This window comes from Tetranychus urticae, chromosome 3, assembly GCF_039701765.1.
Source record: "Tetranychus urticae isolate SD_2017Ah chromosome 3, NJAU_TeUrti_SD_1.0, whole genome shotgun sequence".
Classification (NCBI taxonomy): domain Eukaryota; kingdom Metazoa; phylum Arthropoda; class Arachnida; order Trombidiformes; family Tetranychidae; genus Tetranychus; species Tetranychus urticae.
This window is the reverse complement of record NC_142960.1, coordinates 2,438,214-2,464,909: the sequence shown is the minus strand read 5'-3', so window position 1 is coordinate 2,464,909 and position 26,696 is coordinate 2,438,214. Positions and strand designations below refer to the sequence as shown.

At 31.7% G+C, this 26,696-nt stretch overlaps 1 protein-coding gene across 2 annotated transcripts in view; it reads left to right on the top strand.

Moving 5' to 3' along the window:
• Window positions 1-26,696, top strand: part of LOC107365957 (cell adhesion molecule Dscam1-like) — a 50,721-nt gene that overhangs the window by 18,007 nt on the left and 6,018 nt on the right. For both annotated transcript variants that reach the window (XM_015933538.3, XM_025161602.2), the window contains exons 6-9: window positions 2,645-2,833; window positions 5,175-5,462; window positions 8,299-8,601; window positions 19,922-20,536. In XM_015933538.3, coding sequence (XP_015789024.2) covers window positions 2,645-2,833; window positions 5,175-5,462; window positions 8,299-8,601; window positions 19,922-20,536 — 1,395 coding nt within the window. The remainder of the gene's footprint in view (window positions 1-2,644; window positions 2,834-5,174; window positions 5,463-8,298; window positions 8,602-19,921; window positions 20,537-26,696) is intronic.

Here is a 26,696-nt window from a genome sequence, read left to right as displayed (position 1 = left end):
AACAGTGATTGAGTAGGCTTGTTGGTGGCTTTTTGTTTCATCTTGCAGCTCTCACATTATTTAGTTTTTGCAGATAAAATTCTGAATAAGAGAATGAAGAAGAGAAGGAAAAACACTGTGATGATGTAAAGATAAAGGATAAAAGTAGTGAAATGAGAAATGCCTTTTCTTCTTCTTCTCTCTCTTCTCTCGAAAGCACCAGTCAAAAGGATGTGATTATTGGTGGATAACGATGAATAGAAAGCTATTTTTTCTTCTTTTTCTTCTTCTCATTCAAGATATTATCCAATGATAGTTTTTGTTTTTCATATCATATAAAGATGAGATGGAATGAAATGGAGGGTCACTTGAAGAGTTTTTTTCTCTTCTTCTCTTGAAATGTTTTTATTCTCATGTTTGCCTGACTTTTGGGTTCGCTTTTTGTTGGTCCATTATTACTGGGAATGTGATAGAGTAAATACGATGAGTCGACATGCTTGTTGCCTGTTGTTGAGTCGAGTCAATATGAAGGAAAAAAGATGAAGAAAAATCTTCTCAAATCGAGTCACTTTTTCTTCTGCTTTTTGCGCAACAAAATGATTGGAATTTTTGTCGAGTGTTTATCATTTGGTTCAATGAGAAAAGTGCTAAGGTTAAGGATAAGGTTCATGGAGCTTTTCACTCATCTTGACACAAATTATTGCCATTAATTTCTTCATCAGATAACACGAAATTCTTGGAACGAAATGTTCTAAGACAATTAATCTGAGATTTAATGTTGGCAAATAAATAATTCAAATTGGAAAAGGTCGAGAAATGGACAAATCTGTTGATCGAGTTCAAATTCGTATTGAAAAAAAGGAAATGATTAGTTTGGAAAAGATTTTGGATTATCGAAAATTCGATGGATTTAGTGTTTTCTCTATGTTTATCTTGAAATTTACTTTTCATTGTAAAGTTAATCAACTGTTAATCGAAGAATCGGTTGGCTGGAAAAGAAGCCTCCAGGCTTTGGTTGTTGGAATAACTGAGTCAACTGTTGACTGGATAAAATTAAAGATTGCAATTGGTTATCATCAGGTTATCATCAAGGGAAACAGAGATGTTGATCATGAAGATAAGAATCAGTGAAGCTTGTAAAGAATCGAAAAAACTTGGAATAGCAGAAGAAAATTGAAAAGAAATATTTTCTACTTTTTTTATTCTTCTCTTTTCTTGCTCATCAAAAGCAAATACAAGTGAAAACAAGGTGAACCAAAAATACATTCAAACATATTGCTTCATCTACTCACCTTGGAGTCACTCATGTAAAGACAGTTGAGTCTTTTTACAAGGAAAACGTTAACGATTTTTAACAGATCAAAATTGTTTCCTTTTCTTTCTTTACCTTCTTTACAACTTTAGTTTGTTTCATTTTCAACTTTTTTTTGATACATTTTTGTGTTTTCCTTTCAACTGATCTTCTTTGGCAACATCTTTCTCACAACACTATTCAATTCCTATCCTTTGGGTGGACATGGAAAGATGAGGCCAACATTGAACAAAGACGAATAGAGAGAAAAAAGAGAAAACAATTTTTTCCAGATTATCGTTGATTCTTTTTTGATTCCACTAAGAAGTTTTTTTTCTTCATTTCTTTTCCTGATTCACTCATCACTCAGCAAAATGAACAAATAACTATCTGTCAAATCAGTCTGAATACTTTGGAAAACGAAAGGGAAAAGAAATCTTTTCTTTCAAACTTTCACCTCAAACCAATTTCGGTTCAATTTTAAATTTAGTTTATCAAAAAGCTATTAGATTGAATTGAGTAACTCGAATGCAATGAACATGAAACTGAATTTCATCGAATCTCAACTGATGAACTTCAAGAGTTTTCAAAAGTTTACAAAAGTTTTCCAAAAAATGGAAAAGTTTTGGAAAATCAAATTGATAACAATTTCCAAACATGTTGATTTGAATGAAATGGTACGAAAGTATTGAAAAACTTGATCATTTTCGCGTTTAAAATTCCTTTCATTTACGCATCAATAGACATTTGATATTTTTCACTCCCAGTCGTCAACGTCATAACTCATAAAACAGGGAAAAGAGTAAATTTTCTCATTGATGGTAACCTAAAGAGAAGAGAGCAAAACAATTGTTTCTGTTCTCTCCTCACCTTCCATTCATCTTTTCAGGGCTCTTTTTGTTTCTCATTTCACTGCCTCTTAACCATCCCTTTCATCCTCTCATTGATATTGATATTTATAAAATGGCTAAAAAGGAGTTGAACAAGGAAAATGTAATGCACAAGATAAATTGGACAATTTTTATTGAGATGAATGGCTTAGTTATAATACAATTCTTGTCTTCATCTACTAAAGCATAAAATGATAAACACAATGAAACGAGCAAAAAAAGGCACAACAAACAAGAAAAGGAAGTGTTGCACCGAAAATAGTGATTTATGTTTATTTGATGTTTTTCACTGCAACGTTTTTTTCCTTTGCATTTTTTTCTCGCTACTTTCTTTGTCTTTATTTTCACTTTTTTTTGCCCTCTCTTTACCATCTCATTTCTATCATCATTATCATCTTGATGATGCTTTGTAAATGTTTTCTCACTCTCATCGATGTTTTATTTACTTTTACTTTTTTTTGTCTCTTCTTCTTGTTCTCCTTAGATGATGAAATGGTTCCGAGTAATGGACGACAAGAAGTATTTACTAATGGCTCTCTATTGGTGAAAAATGTCAATCGTAAAGTTGATGAAGGGTATTATACCTGTCAGTTGAGTCATTTTAAAGGATCAGAGTATAAAAAGCATCAAACTCATCAACAGATTTCATCGAAAAGTTTCCTAAAAATCATGGGTAAGCAAAAGAGTCAAAGAGCAACAATTCAATGTCAAGTAATGATGGAGTTTAAATGAACATTTTTTTGCTTCTACGAGTTGCACTCAAAGAGGCCAACCTTGAATCAACAGTCAACCTAAAGGGTTCATCGTCTTGGGTTGCAATCGCACTGTTGATCAGGGTAACTTTACTTTTCTCAACATTTTTTTTTTCTTTTCTTTTTTTCTCTTTTCTCAATCAACAACTTATCATCTTCATTTCAACATCCAACCTGAAGGATTCTCTGAGATCTAGTTTATCAGTAAACAATTTTCTTCGATCTTCAAGCTTTTTTTCTTTGATTCTTTGATCGGTTTATTTAGAGTAAATCTGTTGTAATCGATAATATTTTTTTCATTTCTATCTTCTTCACACTATCTACTCGTCTTTTCTCATCTCTTTCTCTTTTCTTGTGCAATAAAAATTCATGCTGAGGCCTGTTTATAGTTCATGAAGAATGTTAATCTTCTAAGCGTTAGTTTATCATCATTTGTTTGTTTTCAGATTCTTTTTTCTTCTTGTGATTACTTTTTTTCTCTCAATCACATTTTTTACTGTATCTGAATCTCTTTTTTTCTTTATGTCTTACTCAAACTTGTTCGTCGACTCTTCTCTCAACGTAACCATTTAACAATATCAGCGAAAATGCAATTTCTCTCTTTGACACTGTCAACAATAATTCATGTTTTTCGATTTCCATCACACAATATTTATCCAAATTTATCTGTTCAAACATTGTTGAATCAAACAAATAAAAATTCGTCCAAAATTATCATTCATTTTTCATCGACGCAAACCAATTGTTAGAGATTAACAGATACAACCCAAATCATCATGATTAATGAAGCTTCCAATGCAATCCGCTGCAATTACAATCATTCAGCTTATCATCAATATTTGAAAAGACAAAATGCAATTTCGAACAAATAAAAACAAATTTCGCTCATTCTTTAAAAAATGCTCCTTCATATTGAAAAGTAAAAATGAGAATATGAAATGTTCTCAGCAGGGTTGCGTGTTGGAACTTTCATTGAAGCATTTTCATAGCAAACTATAATAACATTATTACTGTTTTCTAGCCAACAGTTATTAAGCTCAATGATAACACTTGATAAGTGCAATAAGTTTTCCAAGTCTGGAAGAAATATTTTCGCCTCTTGAGAGAGAAGAGAGAAAGAGAAGATAAGAAAAAGAATGAAACTTGAAAATGAAACTGGCGACAATTCATATTGTCTTCCTACTTAACTTTATTGACATCATATTTCATCTTAAAATTTTTACAGTAAAACTTGAGAAAAGTTCCAGGAAAAAAAAGAGAGAGAAAATGAGGCGAATTTATTTCTTTCAATTTTTCTCTCTACTCTTTCTCTACTTACAGTTCTCCAGGAAAATGATGATGATAATGATGACCAAGAAGATGACTTGTCAGCAGTTTTACTTTTCTTTCTACTGTTATTGTAATTCATGTAATAACTTGCTTCCAAGTTGATAAAGTTGAGAAAATCTTAGTTTTACTTTTCATTTTTCACTCCCAATGATACAAATAATGATAACAAAAATAACAATCTTTCAAGGTGCTAATGTTGTCTACTTGCTGTGATCATTATCATGGATAAAGGTTTCAAAATTTATTAGCTTTTATACTTCACAATTGAATGGGTGGAGTCCAACTAATAGAAGAAATAAATTCTCGAAATGATTTCTTCTCGCTCATTTTCGATACATTTCATTCTCATCAAGTTTTCATTATAATTATTCAGCAGAATTTTTTACCAAAAATTGCGTGGCAACTCAGAGTGACCTTTGATCTTCAATACAAAACATTTTATTGATTAAGCCAATTTGGAAATATTGATTTCGATGCTTTAATAAGTTCGAAAAGGCACCGCTATGGTGCGAGGTTTCGATGCAGAAAATTTTTCATAATCAGTTTGCAATACACAGTTTGAAAGCTTTGAGCCTTGTTCATGAACTGTTGAACAGAAATTTTTAAAGGAATTTTTTCAACGTCAAAAATGATTCAAATTGGTTGTGCAAATAATATTCGACAGAGTTGTTGGAAATTCACTGAAAGACTGGAATAGATTGACTGATTAAATTGTCACAAATTTCTAGTTGAGCAGCTTTGTAACTCTCAAAATTCTGACAGTTCAGCATCAAATAGCCATAAAGTGGCTAAAATTTGATTCTTCAAAATGTGTGAAACTTTACCATGAAAGAAAAGAATAGAAAAAAAATTCCATCAAAAGACTTGAAAATTCGCTCTTTTAATCTAATCCATTCCATTTAATCGAAAATGCATTTCAATTTTTTCAACTAGTTGGACCTCGAATCGACCCATTCTCGTTTCCAAAAGACATGGAAGAAGGAATGAGAAATGTCGCCTTTTGCACAGTTAGTTCAGGTGATGGACCAATTTACATTGATTGGTACAAGAATGGAGTCAAATTGGATTCAAATGGGTTCGGCACTCGAATCGAGATGCTCAATAGCTTTACATCAACGATAACCTTTCAATCATTAACAACCCAACACACTGGTAATTACACTTGTCTAGCATCCAATTCAGCAGCCAGTGTCAACTTTACTGCTGAAATGATAGTCAAAGGTAAGTTGAAATTGTTTGTCAAAAACTTAGACACAAACACATGTAAATACAACCAGAAACAACATGAAGGGAGAATGTAAAAGAAAGCAAAAAAAAAATGAGATAATTAACTTTTCTTTTTTCTTGCCTTTCACTGAAACAATCTTCTTCTTCTTCTTCTAATTCTTTTGGCTTCATCTGTGTTTTGTCCTTCCTTCCTCTTCATGTATCCATCCATTATATACTCTGAATCAAATTGCCAGTCAAGAACAAGCAAAACTGGGGAAAGTGAAAGAAAAGAAAAGAAAGAAGAGAAAGAGGAAAAAAAACAATAGAAGATTACATTTAATAGTTAGCTTGCTCAGAAACAATTAACTTTCAACATTCATTGCAATTGTTGCTTTTCCCTTCATCTCCTTCGATCCTGAAGTGAACAGTCCATTGAACAATTTCAATCATTAATCAAACGGTAACATTGATCAAACTCACACAGACACACTCAACATGAGTTTAATTGAAACCAGTTAGTCATTGATATCTTCATTGATCTTTAATATGAAAATTTATGTCAAACTCGAACACTCTTTACGAACTTTTCCCTTTACCTTCATTTTGTGATAAATGATGGCAAAGCGAATTAAAGTTTGCCTTTTTACCATCAATTTTACTAACAAAAATTGCCTCGAGATTTGTTGCTTTCAAACCTTGATTCGACTTTAATCCATGAGAATTCAATTGATCTGAAAAGATTGAAAGCTTAATAATTTAATCAGCCGATGGTTTAATCTTGAGATCAACTTTTCTTCGAAATCTACTGATTTTGGATGATGAATTTCGAGATGAAACTTTTGTGGTTCAAAGTAAGATTAATGAGTTTTCATTTTTCCTAATTTTTCAGTCTTTTTTTGACATTTTTTTTCGATAATTTTTTTCTTCTTGAAATAAGATCATCTCTTTCATCCCTCAACGCCATCATCTCTTCTTTATCCAATCAATTTCAAGTACTTTTTCTTTCAATGAATTGAAAAGTTCATTTCTTTCAATTGGAAACAAATGCCAAATCAAAACTGTCGATTTGATATACAGATGAAGATTTTGCAGTTTCAAAAGTCTATGAGAGGAAAGAAAAGTGTTGTCGAAAAAAAAGACTAAACAAAACTCGACACTTATCCTTGTTCAATGACACATATTAAGGATATTTTCATTCTTTTACTTTTCTCTGGTGAAGAAAAAAAAATACGAACTTACTCACACATAATCAAGGGTTATCAATCAAAAAGCAATAAACTGAAACCTTAAACAATCTCTTTTACTTGACTCATCATTTTATTCCAACTAAAAACTCTCAACATTAGCACTTGTGCCTTTTACCAGTCACTGATTTATTCGCAAGCTCAGCACTTTTTCCTTGACTTTTTTCTTCTTTCACTTTCCCCCAACATTTACAACACAAGTTTGTCTTGGCATTAACAAGAGTTGAAATAACAATTGTCAAGTTGGTGAAAGGTTAAACTCGGCAGTTGAACAGTTTCATTGGACAAACTTTACATTTAATTTGACATTTTGTTTATTCTTGCACATTTAACTCATCATTAACTCATCAATTAGAATTGCAATTTCGTCCATTTCAAATCAATACGCTTGGGAGTTGGAAATTAACTGGGAGTGAAATTACAGCATTCACTCCCAGTTTCCAAGTTTAATATTTTTTTCTTCAACTGTCCATCAACTTTAATTCGTTAGTTATTATTTGCAGGAAAATACTTCATTTTTTAGGACTTCAGCCGGAATCATGCGAATGAATTTAAACTGAAGAATATTTTTTTCTGCAGATTTTTTGATTGATATTTTATTTGCTTCACTTTCCGTAGTTCCTTTGTTTCCTGGGAAAGGCAAATATTTACCATTCTTGTGGTCAGTAAAGTGTCAAACAATTTCAAAATTGTAACAACCAATTGAGATTCCAAATTCTTAGAGCTTCTTTTCTGCTCATCAGGGATTCCAAATGATTGACAGAAACAATAAATAGTAGCAAAAAGTTGGGAAAATTGCATAATAACTTTATCCGTTTCTCACTCCCAGTTTGCTATCAATTATCTATTATCATAGTTTAGAGTTTTGAAGAATGCTGAAAATTTTTCTCTTTCTTTTTTTCCATTGATAACATTAATTTTGCCATTGTCAAGTTATTGTCTCGAGCATTTTGAACAATATTCTTGGTAAAGGTGACAAATAAATAAATTGACTCATATTTTATGGAAAAGCTGAAAATTTGAACAGGAATGAAATTTCTCGATACGTTTGTTACCTGTAATGCTTTGAACTTCTGACAGCCTCAAATATTTCAGTTTCAGTTTTCACTCGAAATTCAAACTCTCATCTTATAAAGCTCTATATTGTTCAAGTTATCACCAGGAATGATTGCCCATCTTGAAATTCATTTTCAATCCATTCAATAGAGTAAATAAGTTATAGAATTTTGAAACTCGATAATTTAAAATTGGTAAAGCAATAAATTACCAACTCACGCTGATAGTTCACACTATTCAAGTACTCAAATGTCAATTTTGGTGATTTTCGTGGTAATTCTTATGACCTCGACTGAAGACGTAAAAATTCTGACTAAACACCAAAGTTTTTAGAAACGAATAATTCGTTAAAAATTATCATAAATCTAACTGGGAGTAAATATTATCATAAAGTGTGTGAAATCTGAGGTGGTTTACACTTCATGTGAATTATTTATTGTTAATATTGAGCAAGTTTCCGTCAAATGAAGTTCTGTCCACTGAGTATCAGGAAATATCGCTGGATTTCGTCAAGAAACTTGTCTGAATTCTATTTTTTCTTTCATTAGTTTCACCAACTTGGATCAAAGAGCCAGTTGACTTGGAAGTCATCAATGGAGCAAAGGTTATTCTTGATTGTCAAGCAGCTGGATTCCCCGAGCCTCAGATTCGTTGGAAAAAGGAAGAACTCGATTCCAACGAAGCCAAAGCTACTTTTAAAACTATCATAAGCAATCCTCACATGCATATTCTTGAGAATGGTTCATTGTTCATCTCATCAATTGGATCATCTGATTCAGGCAAATACATGTGCCAAGCAACAAACGGAGTCAATCCTGCATTGAGTAAAGTGATTAACGTAAAATCTCACAGTAAGTTGAATTGTTTCGCACTAATATCAAGTTAACCACAGAAAGTAATTAACAGAAAACATATCTCAATATGTTTTTCCTGCAAAAGAGTTTCGTTAATTTTCACCAGCACTTTGGCACAACCTATTAATCATGTTTTTGCTCACAAACATGATAATGTTCATTTCCTGACAAATTGTTATTCAACTCATCAGCAATTCAAATCGAACTCTTTTATTTCACTTTTTTTCTGAACCATCATAAACTATTCCCTGGGAGTGAATAAATATTGCTTTACGATTCTCTTTTTTTTCTTACTCCATTGAGAGGCAACTTTTGGTCTCTTTCGTTTCAAACACAATTAATTTCTTGACATGATAATGTTCAATCAATTGTACTCTCTTGTTTGTGTTTTCCTTCCTTTTCTCCTAATTTTCACCAATAGAACGATATTTTTCACCAATTGACACTATTATCATCATTATCATTACTTTCATCGTTATTATATGCTTTATGCCTGTCATTATTGTTATTGTTATTTTCCTCTCACACTTGCCATTGTTATTGTTGCCTCTACTTTTCCTAACGAAACTGTTGATAAAGGTTCACCAAATTGACTTTGTGAACGCTTCGATAAGCACAATAACAGAAAAAATGATAATAATTTTCACTCCAAACTCCATCATTTAACATGTGCGCTTACTTATAGCTTCTCAGCTCATCATCTGCATTACACTCATAATGACACACAAATCAATAAAGACTGTTATTAATAAACTTTTTCTTGCAGCATCACTCCCAGAGTGCCTTTGGTTATTAAAAGCCAGTTATCAAAAAAACTGCAGATTGTAGCTTTAGGTGGTTTGACAAACAGCAGAATGATATTCAATGCTGAAAATAATACATTCAAGGTTTTCCTGATAATTAGCTATTCCAATTTGTTTCGTCGAAACAGGATATCAAAATTTAGAAAAGTCGACTAAAAATAGTTTTTCTTTTGTCTTATTGCAAGGAATGTTACACTCTTCACATTCAATGAGAATGCTAAGGAATTTTGAATTCCCTTAATTGATGACTGGGAGTGATTTTATCGTTGATCGTTTGTAAGATTATTTTTCCTTCCAAGTCAATTCTAATATTCAACTTATATTTTTGTGTCGTGAAATCCAATATCATGAGAAGATGGATGATGAAAGTGAAGAAAAGTTGAATTGAAAAAAAAGAATGGAAAATAAGACAATTGAATGAACAGAAAAGTCTTGGAATGAAAATTGAAGGAGAAAAGGTTGATAGCATTTCAAAGTAAATGGATAAATAAACTGAAGATGATGTAAACGATGAAGATGAGTGAGGAAAAAATTTAGTTGAAAAGACTTATTCAAATTTCGAATGTAATCCAATTTTTTTCCTCATTTACTTTTAAGTGAATGAAAAGAGAAGAAAGGTGAAAAACGAAAATAGAATTTAAATGATTCACAGATTTCTCAATTATCTTCATTGACATCATCATCATAATCACCATTTACCATTTAACTGAAAAAACTTTTGTTTTTAATCTGCATTCAAGTTTCCAAACTAAATGCTAAAAGTTTAAACTTGGATATTTGATAAAGCTATTAATATATGCAATAAAAATTGTAAAGTAAGTGATAAAATTACATTTAATAATTGATAACATTTTTTATTATTCTTAAGGTTAAGGGAGGTAACAGGGAAGGAAAACAATATTTGCCAAATTGAATTTCAACTTTTATTCTCTTTTTCATCTGATAACCTTAAGTCTCATCGGGTATTACAGGGAGTAAAATTGTGCTGAATAATGATATTCAAATTCAACAGGGAAGGAGAAGGTTGAAAATCCCCAGTCAACAGAAGATTTTTTTGGGTAAACTTTTACAATTTTTTTACTCATAATTGAGTCAAAAATTCTAGCGCATGGAGCGATACTCAATTTTTGACTCAAGTTTAGATGAAAATGAGTCAAAAATAAGCGTTTCTCGCAAAATTCTCAAAGTTGAGAAAATCAGATTTTCAATTGATGCGTTGTCAGTTTTATGAGTAAAAATAGAAGACATTTGAGATTCGTCATAGTTTGAAATTTCAACGCATGAAATTTATTACAACAAGTTCTAATAAATAGACATAAAAATAAAAATTTGAAAATATAATGAGTGAATTTTACAATTTGAAAATATGTGAAAAATAGAAAAATTCGTGAATTCGTTGAAATTTGATAGAATTGAATAAAAAATTTGAAATTGGAATAAATGAAATTAAGTCAACACTAGATGTGTTTCTAATCCACTTCCATAGGAATCTCTTCAATGTCAATTTCCATTGGTATTTCCTTTTTCTCTGTCTCTTTTTCCTCCGCTTTTTCAGTGTGAACTATCATTTCAACGTTGATTTTCAGCTGCTCAGTTTCTGCTTGAATCCTGGAATGATAAACAGCTTTGATTTCATGTCCGCTTTCGGGTAGTGAAAACCAAAAATCAATTCTTTCAGTGGCGAAGCTTTCTTGATTGATGAGATTCATGATGAGTTGTTGGAAAATATCTAAATAGCTGAAACGATGGAATCTAAGCTAATAGATTGGAATGATTTCTGTTTACAATTTCTGTTGCTCTAAAGATGAATCTTTAATGTTGATTTTCACTGATTATTGAGAACTTGATAAATGTTGATGAGAATTATTAATTAAATTCACTTGATAATTAAATTTGTCACAAAAAACTGAATTTTAAACTTGAAATTTATCACGAATTAAAGAATTGAAAAACTAAATACTAAAAGCGGAAATAATCGAAAAATGTTCGAAAAAGCTAACGAAAAAAAAGCTGCTCAAGCGCTATCGCTTAAGTGTTATTCAAAAAAGATTCTACGAGAAAATCGTTATGGTATTTTGGATGAAAATCCGTGCTTTTAATGAGAATCCCTTTTCTCTCGACATCTTGGACTCGGATCATGTTCTCGTCTGTCAATCCTTTGATTATGTGAATGTGATCCAAATCTAATGAAAATTCACCAGTAAAACCTTTGAATTTAACATTCAATTTTTGGCTTTTGAATTTCGGACCGATGAGAAAAAATTGATTTTTCAATTCAACGATGCACTTGATTTGCAGAAAAAATCCTTCCTTTGTTTTTACGATCGAATCATTTCTTGTTTTATCTTTTGAATAGTCTTGGGTACTGAATCTAACAGAATTGTAGGAAATCGAATTGTGATAATGAATATCTGATTTTCTGCCAACAATATAAATTCCAAAGTTGTCGATCAACAAATCTAGAGCCAACTTCTTGATTCCATCATCTGGATTATCTAGTTTGACGGCTGTGATTATTGCTTGACCACTTTCACATGAATTTATTCCAAAGTTCTTCATAACATTGGCTGGTAATTTCCATTTTTTGACTTTCGTCTCTATCAGTTCTCGATGTTTGAAATCATTCATAAAAACACGGACTAAATTCTGTGCTATATTTGAGCTTCTTCGCACTTTATCTTTGAGGATTCCCATCTGATTTTCACATGGATATGCAGAAATATTGGCGAATGGGCCAATGAAAGAAACTGAATCGGAAAGATGTGAAAGTATATGGAGGTTGTAAGTAAGTTGATTTTTTCCATACAATTTCTGGACGCCAGTCTGGAATTCTATTATCAAATTCTTGATTTCGACAAGAAAATCATTCGGGACATTCGGTTGATTTAGAATCGAATAAATTTTTGTCAAACATAAAATGTTGTTAATGAATCTCGGTCTAAGTAAACCTTTAACGCATGGAAATAGATAATAGCATAGCATGCTATCATACTCAGATGACTTCCAATATTTCAACTGATTCAGGTCACGCGGTATTCTGGGAGATTCAGAAGGCACCAGAATCGACTTCAAACGATTTCCCAACTCCGTTTTGAAAAGATTTCTTTCAACACCTGTTTCCATTATTCCAATATTATCACTTCCTAACCAGCCTTTGAAAATTATATTTCTGAATATTCCCAACACTATGCAGTGCATAGGTTCCACTGAAAATCCATTCACAATGTCAAAGTCAGACAATTTTAGAAGGGGCGAATATCCAACAAGACCCATGAATCGATTCGTGTCGAATTGAATATTGTCTGGATTTTCGAGAAATTTTTCGAAATTGAGAAAATCTTCTTTGGTTCTTTTGAGATCCATCATTTCATTATATTGAAGAACTGGATAAACTCTTGCTCCTTGGTGTGTTCCAGCTCTAACAAGGCACCAATCGCATCCATTTAGATGATTGAACTGCCTTACATTGCGAAGATAAGCTCGCATTGGTGCGTCAGCGATAGCAGCAATTAGATGAAAAGTAGCTTTCACGTTCTCTGAACTTTCGGTTTTCCAAGTAATCGGAGATTCCGAAATTGTTGACAATTCTTGAATGATAGGTCCAAGATAAATTTCGACCGGTGGTTTTTTTCTACCCACGAAAAGACCGATAAGAAAAAAATTCTCCTTTCTGAATTTTTTCGCCATCTCATTGACTGTCATAAAAATCGGGAAAATCGAAACGTTTGAACTATTTCCAGCTGTAACCTCGTCAGCGTGCAGAGTCAATGTGTATCTTTTAATATTTGAGTTAGAATTTGAAATTTTCACGCGTTTAGCAGCAGAAGAATTACAAATATCATCAGGATTTTGATGATTTTCTTGGAAACATGAATCTGGCAGCAATGGCAAGTGAATTTCAAGCTGAGGCTTGAAAAGTATATGTAAAAAATAACGATCTGGTTTCAGCTGGGCTTGAAAAATTTCCCCTTCACAAACATAAGTTCCAAAATTCTTGACTTCTCCAAAAAAAGGACCGTGTGAATGATTCTTTTCACAAATGATGTAGACAGCAATCGCACTAGATTTCGCTCTTTTATCCCAAAAATACCGTATATTTGGAAGAAGAATCTGATCTTGAGAAAATCTTGAGATGAAAGCATTGATTAAATTGACAATTGTTTCAGATGCACTCAAAGTAACTCCAGGGCAAGATAGTATAGTTGAAAGAATGGCTTCACAAAATTCCGATTTTCCAGGACCCAAATAGTCATTGTCATCACAAATTGCTGATGATGAAGATGTTGATGTTGATTCTGAAGAAGATTTTCTATCCATAAAAGCTGGCTTTCTTAGAGTAGAAATCGGTTCGTCGGAAACTGGAATTTCTATCTCTTCTTCAATGTTGGGAAGAGAGAAAATGTAATTTTCAACTTGTTGACTATGAAGCCTACGTTTTTTGCGATTTGAAGATCTCGACAAATTAGAGCACATTTTAAAATTCAATTTAAAAACAAAAACAATAAAAATTTAAGTAAACATGTGTTTTTAATTTTTATCAAAAAGGAAATGGAAATAAACAAGATTGAGATAAAGAGATTATCTTATCTTTGAAAAGTGTTAAAATCTATTAAGAAAAAAGAACTTTAAAAATGGGCGTTGCTTAGTAACAATTAGAGATAAGCGCTAATTTTCTATTCTAAAACGTGCTTTTACTTTCTTCTGTGCAATTAATTTGCTTAATTTTAGTGTTTTTTCACTAATTAGTTGAATTTATTTTTGTGAATTTGATTTTTTATGTTAAAATCTCATCGAGTGATCACGAATCGTGTTTTTAATAAAAAAAGTAACCCAAAGTTCATCAATAATCAACGAACAATATTAGGAGTTTTACTTTCTCTAATGGAGGGTCAAAAGGTAGCTGTTGCTTTGATTCATTTAAGACAAAGTGATGAATCTGACTTGATGATTCCGATTGGTTTCAAAATCGATGAGAAAAATGTTCCGGATGGTATAAAACCAATGAAATTCAATCCCTCGAATCTTGTAGATCTTTCAGTAGACGGTTGTAAATCCATCAATGTGATGATCGTTTCATTAGGCGGTAAGAATTTTTCAAATTTGAATATTCAGTTAAGCTTCAGGCTTTTGATTATTTTTTCAATTCTTTTCAAAATTATTAGATGATTCTCAAGAATTGATTTCAATTTATGCTGGTTTTTGTGCTAAACTGGAGAAATCCGCATCTAAAGTTGGTAAATTCGACAAGAAAATCAATCACTGGATAAACATTGAATCTTTGAAAATTGAGCAAAAAGGGCAGAAAGTTTTGCAAATTGTTAAAAGAGAAGATTTTGAAACATTCATGAATAGAGTGGATATTTTAAAGAGAAGAGAAAGAGCAAAGACGGGTCAAGAAACAGCTTCGACGAAACCAGATGATAATGTGGTAGATTTGGATTCTACTGGTTCAGATGAAAGTGATGACGATTCTGATTACGATGGAGAAAATTCACAACGCAATTCCAACAAACGTGATTTTTCTGATCGAAAAGCTTCTAAGAGAAATTCTGATCGAGACGCAGTCCAACAAAGTCTCGAAAAGATAAAAAATATAATTAGTCATCCTAAAGCTGATCCTGCTGGTCGAACATTTATTGCAGAAACATTCAACATTCTTGAATTTCTCGTAAGACAAGTCGATTCGCTTGATAGTGTTGAAGCATATCAATCATTTTCAAATGATGAGGACGAGTTGAGATTTCTAAGCGAGGAAGATCCAACAAAAGAAGTTGGTAAAAAAATTCTTATAGAAGGAATTTTACCATTGCCAGCAAGAAAATACAAAGCCGCAATTAAATGTAAGAATCCCAAACAAGACGAATTAGACTTTGGTCCAGCGGCTGTTATCACGAATTTGATTAAATACACATTTCCAGATCATTGGATTGATAATGTGACTTTGAGAGGATCTGGTGGGCGTGTTTCATTAATCAATATTTGGAATCATTGCGACCCTCATCAAATGCCTTTACAAGAACCAACCGAGCCTGGTCTCGGAGAATCAAGATTCAGGGCACTTTTAGGTAGAATCTTATTTTATTCGAAAATAGAATATTTTCTGAGTTTTTTATTTCTACTTTCAGATCATGCCGTTAGGATCAGTGGTCGAAAATCATACGACAAATCTACTGAAAAGATCCTAGTTTCTTCTCTTTCAAAAGCCATGCATTACGCACGGAGCAGATTAATTGCAGTTAAAAAAAGTAAATGTGAAAATTTCTTTGAACTCAAAGAAAATGTCAAATCTAAACCAAAAGTTGATCGAATAGGAAAAGTGGTGAAAGGAACTCTCACTATTCATCCTCCTACATCCACTGTTTCTGAGACGAAGGCAAAAGGCACTCACCATACTCAGCCCAAAGAATCTAATATTTTTGAGGTCATGATGAATCACGAGGCTTCAAGTGAGGATGAAGACGAAGTGAGTGAAATCATCAAACCTAAAAAGAATTCAAATTCACACAGAATTTCAGACGATCTAGAAAATGATGAATCAGAACCAAAGCCTTTGAATTCTGTTGATTTTTCGAATCCAAGCTCAGAACCTAATCCTGAGGGCCAGAACTCTGACTCGGGAATAGATTTGTCATCTAATTCTAAGACTGAATTAGATAAAAATAAAACACCTGTTGTAGTTTTGCCAAACCTTGAAAATTTTCAAGAGCAACAAATTCAATCTGAATCACCAGGATATGCAGACACTGAAAGTTTTCCAGTTGAAAATAGCCCTCCAGCTTCTCCACTTCACACATCAACTCCGAAGAGAAAATTCGACGAAATTGAAGACAAAAAGGCTGAGGAAGAGATGAAAAAAGAGAGAAAAGAAAAAGAGGAGAAAGAAGAAGAGGAGAAAGAGGAAGAGGAAGAGGAGAAAGAACAAGAGGAGAAAGAGGAAGATAAAGACGAGATAGAGGTGAATAAGCAAGATATACCATGTGAATTCGAAGTCAAAGAAGTTGATGATTTCGAGCCTCTCACTCAAAAAATTCCTGGGGTGGTAGCTGATGACTGTGATTCTCAATCAACTAAGAATCCAGAAAGTGATGATGATCTTTCTGAATATGAACGTGATCTTTTATCAAAGCTACAAAATAATCGGAAATTAATGTCGCGCTTCATGGCTAGCATTCCAGACAAAAATTAAGGAGAAAATAATCAAATCCAGGTTTTTATGATAACCAGAATATTATTTTTGAATTTTTTCTATCAATTTGAATTACATTTTCCCACATTAATCAATTACTTTCCCCTTCAAATCCCTCCCCAAACTGAATTCAGTACAAAAAACTAAAATGTTTTAAAAAATTATACAATTGTTAAGCAATTTTAAATTGCGTGATTTCTATTGGTTCTTTTGGTTAAATTTCCAAAAACTGGTTTTCAATTTTCACTCTGGTTTTCATTTCCTGTTCCTGTAACATTTTTTGATTTATTCTCCCATAAATTTTTTAATCTGCAATCCAATCGCAAGTGTGTTTGTTTGATTTTCAATATAATGCAATCAACTCGTGCAAAAAAGTCAACAAAATTTCCAAGTCTTGATTCTTTCACTGTGAAACCGAAACACCGTCCACTCGATGTCTACAAAAGTGATGATAATTTAAGATCAAAAATCAAGAAATCTAAATCTGCTCATTTGTCTACTAGTGCTTCAAAAAATGTTGAATTTCCCTCTGGGAAGAAATCTTTCACTCAAGATTCAATTGAAAGCAGCGAAAGTAGAAGTGAGTGTTTCATCGTAATATTACCTTTAGTGATAGATGAGAAAAAACGAAATTCTAATCAGCCAATTCTAATGAGCATCGACAAAAAGAATTTTCTGGATTTAGGAATATCTGAGGATCAGCAATGGAGTCAAGATGACTCTTCTAATCTTTTCAACGGATATTTCAAGAAAAAGAAGATTTCTTTTAGAATCATTGCTTCGGGAGGTGAGTTGAAACATTTATTTCACATTAACTGAATTCTCATATTAATGAATTTCTCTGATTCCCTTTCAGATACATTGACTTGTTTAAAAGCTTCATTATCTGAGAATATTAGACAGAATAATTCCTGGCGATTTTTGAAAAAGATAATAAATTATACCAGTGAATCAGTTGAAATAGATAGAGATGAAACTTCATTAGATGATAATGAAGATTTACCATTTATCAATATGACATATGACGAATTAATCAGCATTTTCCAGTCTCCAGCTGAATTCAAAGAGAAACCAGCTAAAGCAACAACGACGATTGAGAAATGTTCCTCAGACAAAGATTCAAGTAACGAAATTGACATGACAAATATAATCAGTAAAAACGCAGAAAAGGACTCATCATCGAAAAGAGATGAAAATCAAAAGACCCCTTCTCCGAGTACCAGTATTCATGACAACCACGGTGATTTCCGGGTGAACCTCAAATCTAGAATTCAAACGATTTCTAACAATATTAGTGAATTGAAAAAGAAAAAATGTATTTTATCTGAAATCGATAGCACTGGAATTATATTGAGATCAGTGATTGACACAATGGATGAAATGTTTTCATGTTTTTGTGAGAAAAACAAAATAGTCAAGGAGAATTTGAATGTTATAAGCTCTAATGATGAGACTTTCAAAGTAAAATCTAAGGTATGTTTTTCCAAGAAATTGAATTTCCATGTTTGTTTGAATTTAATCTAATTTTCTCAATTATTTGTAGAATCAAATTTGTCTTGAGGGAAAATTTCCAATCCGTTACGATTTATATGAAAAGGCAATGAAGCTAGCAAAAGCCGATAATCCATGTTCGATAGCGTATCAACTTACAAGAATAGCTTTTCCAGAACATTACTATATGAATGTTACGCTAGGAAAACGAATTTTTTCATACGAGGAACTTTCAGACTTCAAAAATTGTATTGTTGACAAAAATCCCAAGGAAAAAATTCCATTGGCTCTGGTACTATCTTTCGAAAATCCACTCGAAAAACCTTTTACTGGTGAAACGGATTTCGATTTAGGTCAAGCTAGAATCGACTCTTACTTTGGTATTTCAAATTTCATTTCATTTTACGGATTCTTTTGAATTTTCCACTAATACAATTTATATTATTTTTCAAATCAGATCACATCTTTCGGAAAGCAGGATTCTCCAAATATTCTAATGAAGAATTATCAAAAGTACGATCCCGAATAATTCGTGTGCTGTGTCAATTGAATCAAGAAAAGCATCGCAATTCAAAAGCGAATGTAAACGAAGCGCATAATTCAAATGATGAGAATTCTGAGGAGCAATGGATCTCAGATATCATGAGCAGTGAAATTTTCCAAGAGAATGAAAATTGAATTTTGAATAGAATATAATTTTTTCTAATTGAATTTGACTTTTTTCTATATTTTCAAAATTACAATAAATCTTTTTTTGCAAATGGGAATCACAACTCAGAATTATTCAATTATAGAAATCAACGTTTTGTCAATCAAGCAATCTTGAAATCTTACCTGCTTGATTCAGAATTTAGAAAAATTAAAGATCAATATTTTGATTCGATAGATTCGCAGGCTGAATAATTGCAAATTTCGATGAAATTAGATATTCATAGGCCAGTATTTTGAATAATACTAAGAATCTTGCACTTGAGTAAACAGATTCTTGCTTCGTGAATCATCGCATTGACCTCATATTTACTCATAATGGACTCAAAAATGAGTCCATTATGAGTAAAAATTCACTCAAATTTTTTACTTTTGAATAATTTAAAAGTAAATATTTAACCGTTTTTACTAGATTTTGGCTCAAAAATGGTTCAATATGACTGTGAGTCAAAAATGAGTAAAAGTGGCATTTGAGCAAAAATTTTGATTCTTTTTTTACTCAAAACTGTTGACTGGGTCCCTATTAAACCAGGTAAGGAATGGAAAGTTTAAGCAATTTATTGCATCTTATTTATCATTTTATCTCAAGTAAAATGTCATAACCTGAGTTTGGATAACAAGTTGGATTCAAAAATATGTTTAACATGAAAAGTGATGGATAAGTTCATTTTTTTTGTTCTTTACTGTTGATTCCTTTTCATGTTGAAAATAATCACGCAAGTCTTATTATTATTTAATGGACACAGAATTATCATTCCAAGTGGCTGGGAGTGTTTTTTTATGAATAGAAAAAAATAACTTTTTCTTTCTTTCGAAACAAATGAGATTTTTTTATAAGATTATGTTTTACACAAAATAATAAATTTGAACTCTTTATAACAATTTGGAATAATTTGAAATGGAAAAAGTGAAAAATGTTGGAATGAATTGAATTTCTTTTTTATATTCAATTTGGAATTATAAGATTATTTTGTAATGAGATTACAAGTTTAATTGTTTGATAAATTGTTTTCCCTTTGCAGGGTAATCAAGAGATGAAATGGTTTTATCTGTTAATTGCTTTGATGGAATATCATTTTCGATGTTGAAATTTTCAGAATTTTACTTTTTTCTTTTTTTCACCTTTCAGGTCCGCCCATTTTCGATTCAACTTTTGTGTCGAAAATTGTAAAGAAAGGAGATTCTCTGAGTTTATCATGCAATGCTTCAGGTGATGAGCCGATTGTCTATCAATGGAAAAAGGATGACATTGATTTGGATCAATTGATGATTGGAGGTCGATATAGATTGGATGAGAATAAGAAAAGTTCACAAGAAAATTTTGCTTCGGGTTCGATATTGGCCATTGGTGTAGTCGATAGAAGTGATTCAGCCTTGTTTACCTGTACATCAACCAACTCGTATGGTTCAGCCGAGAAAACGTTTCGATTGATTGTTCAAGAACCACCAGAGACTCCGATAAATTTAAACTTGAATGAGATTAAAAGTGATTCTGTCCTATTGACTTGGAGTGAACCTTATAATGGAAACTCGCCAATCATTGAATATATTGTGCAATATCGTTCAACGGGTTCCTCGGGATGGAGTTCAAAAGTGAGCGAATCTCGCGATTCAAGTTTATCGACTTCACTTACACTTGAAAATCTCAAGGCAACAACCAACTATGAGATTCGAGTGATTGCCAAGAATGCTCTTGGTTCATCAGAACCTTCCCAGCAAATTACCTTGGTTACCTTGGAGAAAGGTGAGAATGAAGAAATTGAAAAAAGAACTTTTTTTACTCATTTAATGATGAATGAGGGAATGAAATGAGAACGCAATTCTCATGGAATAAGATGAGCGTAAAAGACAATAAATAAAAGTGATAACATTTTGGGTCAAAACTTTAGTTACTTAAAGTTGGTGAAGTAAAAATTGACTTTAATATTTGCTCTTCTTATCATTATAACTTTTATCTTTTATTCAATTGATTCAATCGTTTAACCTTTGGATTGTTCACAGTTGCTTTAGATTCCCATTTGATGGTTGGAAAATTTAATTTCAACAAAATGAAAATTATTATTTTACTTGGCCAACAGAAGAAAACCATTTTTACTCAATAAAAGATTTTCTCACTTTATTCTTTTACCAATTTCGTTTTACTCTTTGAGTTTACCTTTTCTTCTTGAACAGCATTTCTTTTCACTTGATCGACATTGAAAAATGAAAGTTCATTAATGATGATAAAGTTGATAAAGAATGGAACAAAATTTTCAGTTTCAATGTTTTATTCTTTTCAAGAAAAACGAATGGAAAAGAAAGAAAGAAAAAAAACAGAAGGATGAAGTTTTTTCTTCTTTTCTGGTTTGTATCACACTGGGAGGTGATGATAATGATGGTAAAGGTAAATGATGAAGTAAGAAGGAAAAGTTGCTCAAATAATTGGCACGAGAAAAGCTAAACAAGCGATCAAGTTGAAAGTGGAAATATAATTGGAAGAATGGGAAAGAAAGAAAAATATTAAAACTCGAAATTGAATGTAACTCGATAGCTTTGGGATTTACTTTTATTCTTGTCTAGTTAAGTTTCAGTCAGTTGCTAGCATTTGCCAAAGACTCAATCAAATGAGTCAATGTTTTGAACCAATTGCTTACCTTTTTTTGCTCAAATTATTCATTCACTTCTCTGTGAGAATCGAAAAAAATTGTTGAAACATTTTTCTTTTAAACAACAACATTTCCCAAGTTGCATCGTATTGCCATTTTGATTTCATGGAATGAAAGATAATTTTGTCTGTGAGAGAAGAAAACAGATAAATGATAAATTTAATGGAGCTTGAATGGGCGAGAAAATGTTTTTTTATGCCGAGTCTTTCAGAAAAAATACAATTTTCATGAATTTTTTCTTCAGATTCCCTGTAGAGTTGAGTTGGGAGAGAGAAAAATGCTCACTTTGAACACTTTTGATTCTCACTCAGACTTGATTAGAACTTCATTTCAAAGCAATTTCAAGTTTATTGAATTTCATTTCAACCAGAAGATGACTCGAGCGATTGAATTAATGAATCTTCAAATTAAACTTAACTAAACGAGAAGAATCAAAAGATTCGTAACAAAAATGCAATGTTCACCAAACAGTAAAAAACAAAGAACGCAAAAAAGCAAAGTTTCCTCCCGAATTCAGATTTTTCCAAAATTCAGTTTTCTGTTGAAACCGATAAATTTGGGTCAAGATTTGAAGAAAAAATCTTTGAAAGAAAATTTAAAATTCAAACAACTTCGCCGTTCTGTTCGTTCACTTCAGATTGAAATAATCGGAGTCTAGAATCGCAATGCCAGTGTTATTATGATAAAGAGTAGCATTGAGTGACAGGGAAGATTTGCTTCGCTCAACGAATTTCGCAAATCATGTTCGAATGAAGTTTCCATTATTCAACTAGGAAGCTTGTTCTATTTCGATTTATTTATTAATATTTTGAACTGTTTGGAAGCGATTTTGTCTTCTGTGGTCAATGTTCGAGTTTTTTTCACCATTTATTGATGTAAATCTTGGAATCAATTTTGCAACTTTTCAATTTTTCATTCAACTATGATAAATGGTTGCAAGTTGTTTAGCAAGTAACAGATTATTTTTGAAACATTGAAGTACACTGAGTGAAGAAGTCTGTTTTCAAGTGAGTTTTGATGAATGAAATTGTTTATTGAAATAACATTACTTTTCACTGGTTTTACTTTCTTTCAAGTTAACTTGCAATTTTAAACTCTCATCATTTGGTTACTGACCAGACCAAGTTTGACCTATTCAAATCATTTATTATCAAATCCTGGATTCTGTCAATATCATGATTCGAAACAATTGAGATGCGATCATCAATCATGGCAAGAAAAGTTGAAACAAATTGAGCTTCCATTATTCATTTGTGAATATTTTATAAACACAAGATTATCAATTTCACGTTGAGGTTAAGCCTAAACTTTGAATAGAAAATCATTTGTAACAGAATTTTCTTTCTCCATCAAAGAACTTTGCTCAACTCTTTTCTCCAAATTGCTTAGAAATGAACAAATTGAGTTTTAATAAGATTCGAAAAACATTAAGTTAAATGGTTTGTCAATGAGAAACAAAAGCAAACTATCGAACGAAGAAAAAAGTTTTCTTCTCTTCTTCCATTGATTTAGCTGTCTATTTGTCACAGTGAGTTTAATTGAATTCGTGTTCAATCAAGGTAAAAAATGAATGAATATTTTTACTGTTCAAATGTTGAAATTGAAAAAGAAAGGAAAACAAGTGAAGAAGAAAATTTACAAATTTCGATAAGTTGAATGTTGACGATTTTTTTACGGTACAAAGTTGTTCAAAAGAGACAAAAGTAAAGGAAAGTTGAATTTTGATAAAAAAAGGCAAATGGAAGGAAGAAAATGAGAATGTGATAAAAATCGAGAATAACAAATAAAGAAGTGAAAAGAAGGATGAAATTGAAGATGAAGATGAAGGTGAAAAGAGTTGTTTGTATATCACTTTGTATTCAGATCAATGCCACTGTAATCTATTTCCGATCAAGTTGTAAATATTAAAAGTAAGAAGATGAAAAATAACTTTTGTTAAAAGTTAGTTTACCTCAAGTTTCAATGGAACAGGCAAGACTCATGGAATGTCTAAACTGAATCTAACTGCATTTTTGGCTTCTTTTTTTCCCTTTCAGTTTACACTCACTAGAATCCATTCTCTGTAGTTATCTTTGTCATCTTCATCTTTTCTCATCGTCTTCATCATTATCATGGACATTTTTTTCTCTGCCTTTGTTGCTACTGAATCTTTTATCCAACGTGATGAGGTGAGAAAAAATGATGTTGTCTTGTTGTAGAAATGATTTAGAAGAGAAAAGTGTTTGAATGAAAAAAAGGAAATTATGATGATGATGATGAAAGATGTGAATAACATGAACATAACTTGAAGGTAAAGGTACATTTGGGTGAATCGATTATGAGCATTTATTGATATTTATTTCAAATTTTTCCTCAAGCTACTTTTGTATGCTTTCCAGTTTTCACTTGTTCTCATTGAAATTCAAGGATAATCAGGTTAGTCTAGAATCGGTGATTGAAACATTCAAATGTAACACATTCAGTTGCATTCAGTTACATTCAGCATTCTTACCTTATTCACCATCAAAATGTTTCCAACTCGACTTGTACAATTTTATTTGATAATAAAATGGAAAGCAACAAAATTAACAAGTTCATCGAAAAAACTCAGAACAATTGATTCCAATGAGATTCAGCTTCACTTCCAATGATTTTGATACTTTTCGCACAAATTTAATTTTCCCTTAATTTCATTTGAATCCGATTTTCCATTCAAATTTCACTCATTTTCATTCTTTTTCATGGAATTTTTTCAGTTGCAAATCAGTAACATAGATTTGAACAGAATTCTAAGAGTTCTATGCCTGTTAAAATCGAAATTCAAAGTTCTGATTGACTCTAAATTACAAGAGAAACAAAATTCCAATTCGCAAATATCTAAGGCTACAACTGTTAAGAACAAGTTTAAACTTTTTCAGTCTTACGAGTAAAACCTATTGGAGCTGCTAAGCACAACCTCAGCCTAACCATCATAAGGTGACTTGCTGGTCCTAGTCTTGGGTCTGTTACTCGTAAATTAAATTTTGTTAGTTTTCATATTCTTTTCGATGAGACTTTTCCTATTCTTAATCAGTGAAATAGATTCAAACAAATGAACAAAACTCGATATAAGCTGAAGTCGAAATGAAAATTTCTGACTCATACAGAATCAACAAGATATGCAATTTCAATTTGCGAATAAGCAGAACGTTTTAAAAAAGTTCAAGTTAAGCAGAGTAATGTGCTTCAAGATGCTATGGACAACCATAGCGATCATCAGGAGACTTGCTATTCATAGTCTGGGTAGTAAATCGTAAATATGTTTAGTTGCAATTGACTGTTTCTCGATTGACTTCGTTTCTTTTAGTTCAACTACCTTTATCAATGTGCTCGAGGCTGAATCTCTCTCATTCCATCGTTGCTTTCCTCTCCTTTTCTTCATTCCATCATTTTCTAGTTAACTTTATCTTAGGGCACAATTTAGTTCCGCTTGGCATCTTTCATCATCTCTCTTCTATTATATGCATACTTTTTTCATGATACATAATCGTAAAGAGTGAGAGAAAGAAATGGAAACTTGAAGGAAAGAAAAGCATTAACTGTCCCATTTACTTAAATTCAATGCTTTTCTTTGTGTGCTCATCTTTTCTTTCCTCTGTAGCCCATCAAGGATTGATTGATTTTCCTTCAATAATCATGTAATAGTTGACTTTATCCATCTCAATCTGCCAAACTTGTTTCAATAATTTCCTTTGAACTTGAATCTTAAACCGATATACACAAAGCTATATTATATAAATCAAAATAAACTTAACAACTCAATCAATTTGTAAACAGCTAAACAGCTTAAACTAAGCATTTATATGAAACAAGAGAGAAAAAAGAGAAAAGTCAAATTGATTTGAAACGAGAAACAAAAAACAGATTAGTTGATGAAATGTTAATCATTTTCTTGTTGATCTTTTCGCTGTTCAGAGTTCAAGATTAAAGACGAAAGAAAGCAAAAGAAGAAGTTTACAAAGAAGAAGAAGAAGAAAAAGTTAACTCGAAGCAAACAAGACAAGACTTTAATTCCCTTTCGAGAATGCATTTAGATGAAAAAAGAAGACAGAATTGAATTAAATGTTGATGTTGTTGAAATTTGCTTTTTACATGGCTAAGTTGTTGATGTTCCTCACTGTCTACCTTTAATGTCAAACTTAATACCAATTGATGCAGAAGAAGAAGAAAAAGAAGCGAAGAAAAAAAAGTCAAATCAAAATAAGTACAAACCGAAATGAACGAAAGATGAACACGAAAACTGTGCTGTAAATTTTTTCCTCCAAGAAGGTCCTTAGGTTAACCCAATCTAATGGCTTTGGGTACAGTTTTAATTTGTTTTAAGCAAAAGGCAAAAAGAGGTTGCAAGAGAGAGAAAAAAAACGAATCCAACTCTTGTTTCTTAATCACCTAGAAACTAATTTTCTCTCTAATGAACAATTAACAGCGATTAACTTTTCAAGCTTACCTAAGTTCAAGGTATGTCAACCTTTTCATCAGCCCAAAACATTTACACTAACATTCATTAGTTGAAAACTATTTACATAGGGAAAGAGAAGAAGGCAAAAAATGTCAAACACTAAATAACATTCGTTTAATGAAAAATTCATTCCTAAAATTGTTGGAGAAAAAAAAGTTGAAATTATCAATTCCATTGGTAATGATGGAGTTTTCACTCCCAGCAGTTTGATAGTTGATAACATTGTAACTGGATGGAATTGCGTGAGATAATATTAGGCTTTTGATGCAATTATTTGTAATCAATTGAATCAGTTGAAAATTCAATTAATTGGAATCTCTATTTTAAGTCATTCCCTGTTGACGATAATATTAATAGCATTTGATGGGTTAAATTAAGCTTCCCAGTTGAACATTACTTTTGATGGAAATAATTTCATTACAAATGTTGATCGATAATCTCATCTGGAGAATTAACAGATTTATTGAAACATTTTTTTCTTCCTTTTCTTTTCTTTCGATTTTTTTCTTCTTTTCGATTCTTGCAAGTTTAAAGATTATCATTCATCGACTTTTATGCAAAAATTTTGTGCAATTAACTTTGATCGCACTCATGTTCAATCCGATGAAATATTCATTTCAATAACAATTTGCATTCTTTTTTCTGGGAAACTTTAAGTTCTAAAACTTAAGCTGCTCATTCAATTTATTTAATTCAAATGGATATTGGATATTGTTTGGAAATGCTAAGTTGCTTTTTCTGTCTCTTTTTTCTTCTTCGTTCCTGTTTCTGTTCAATAATCG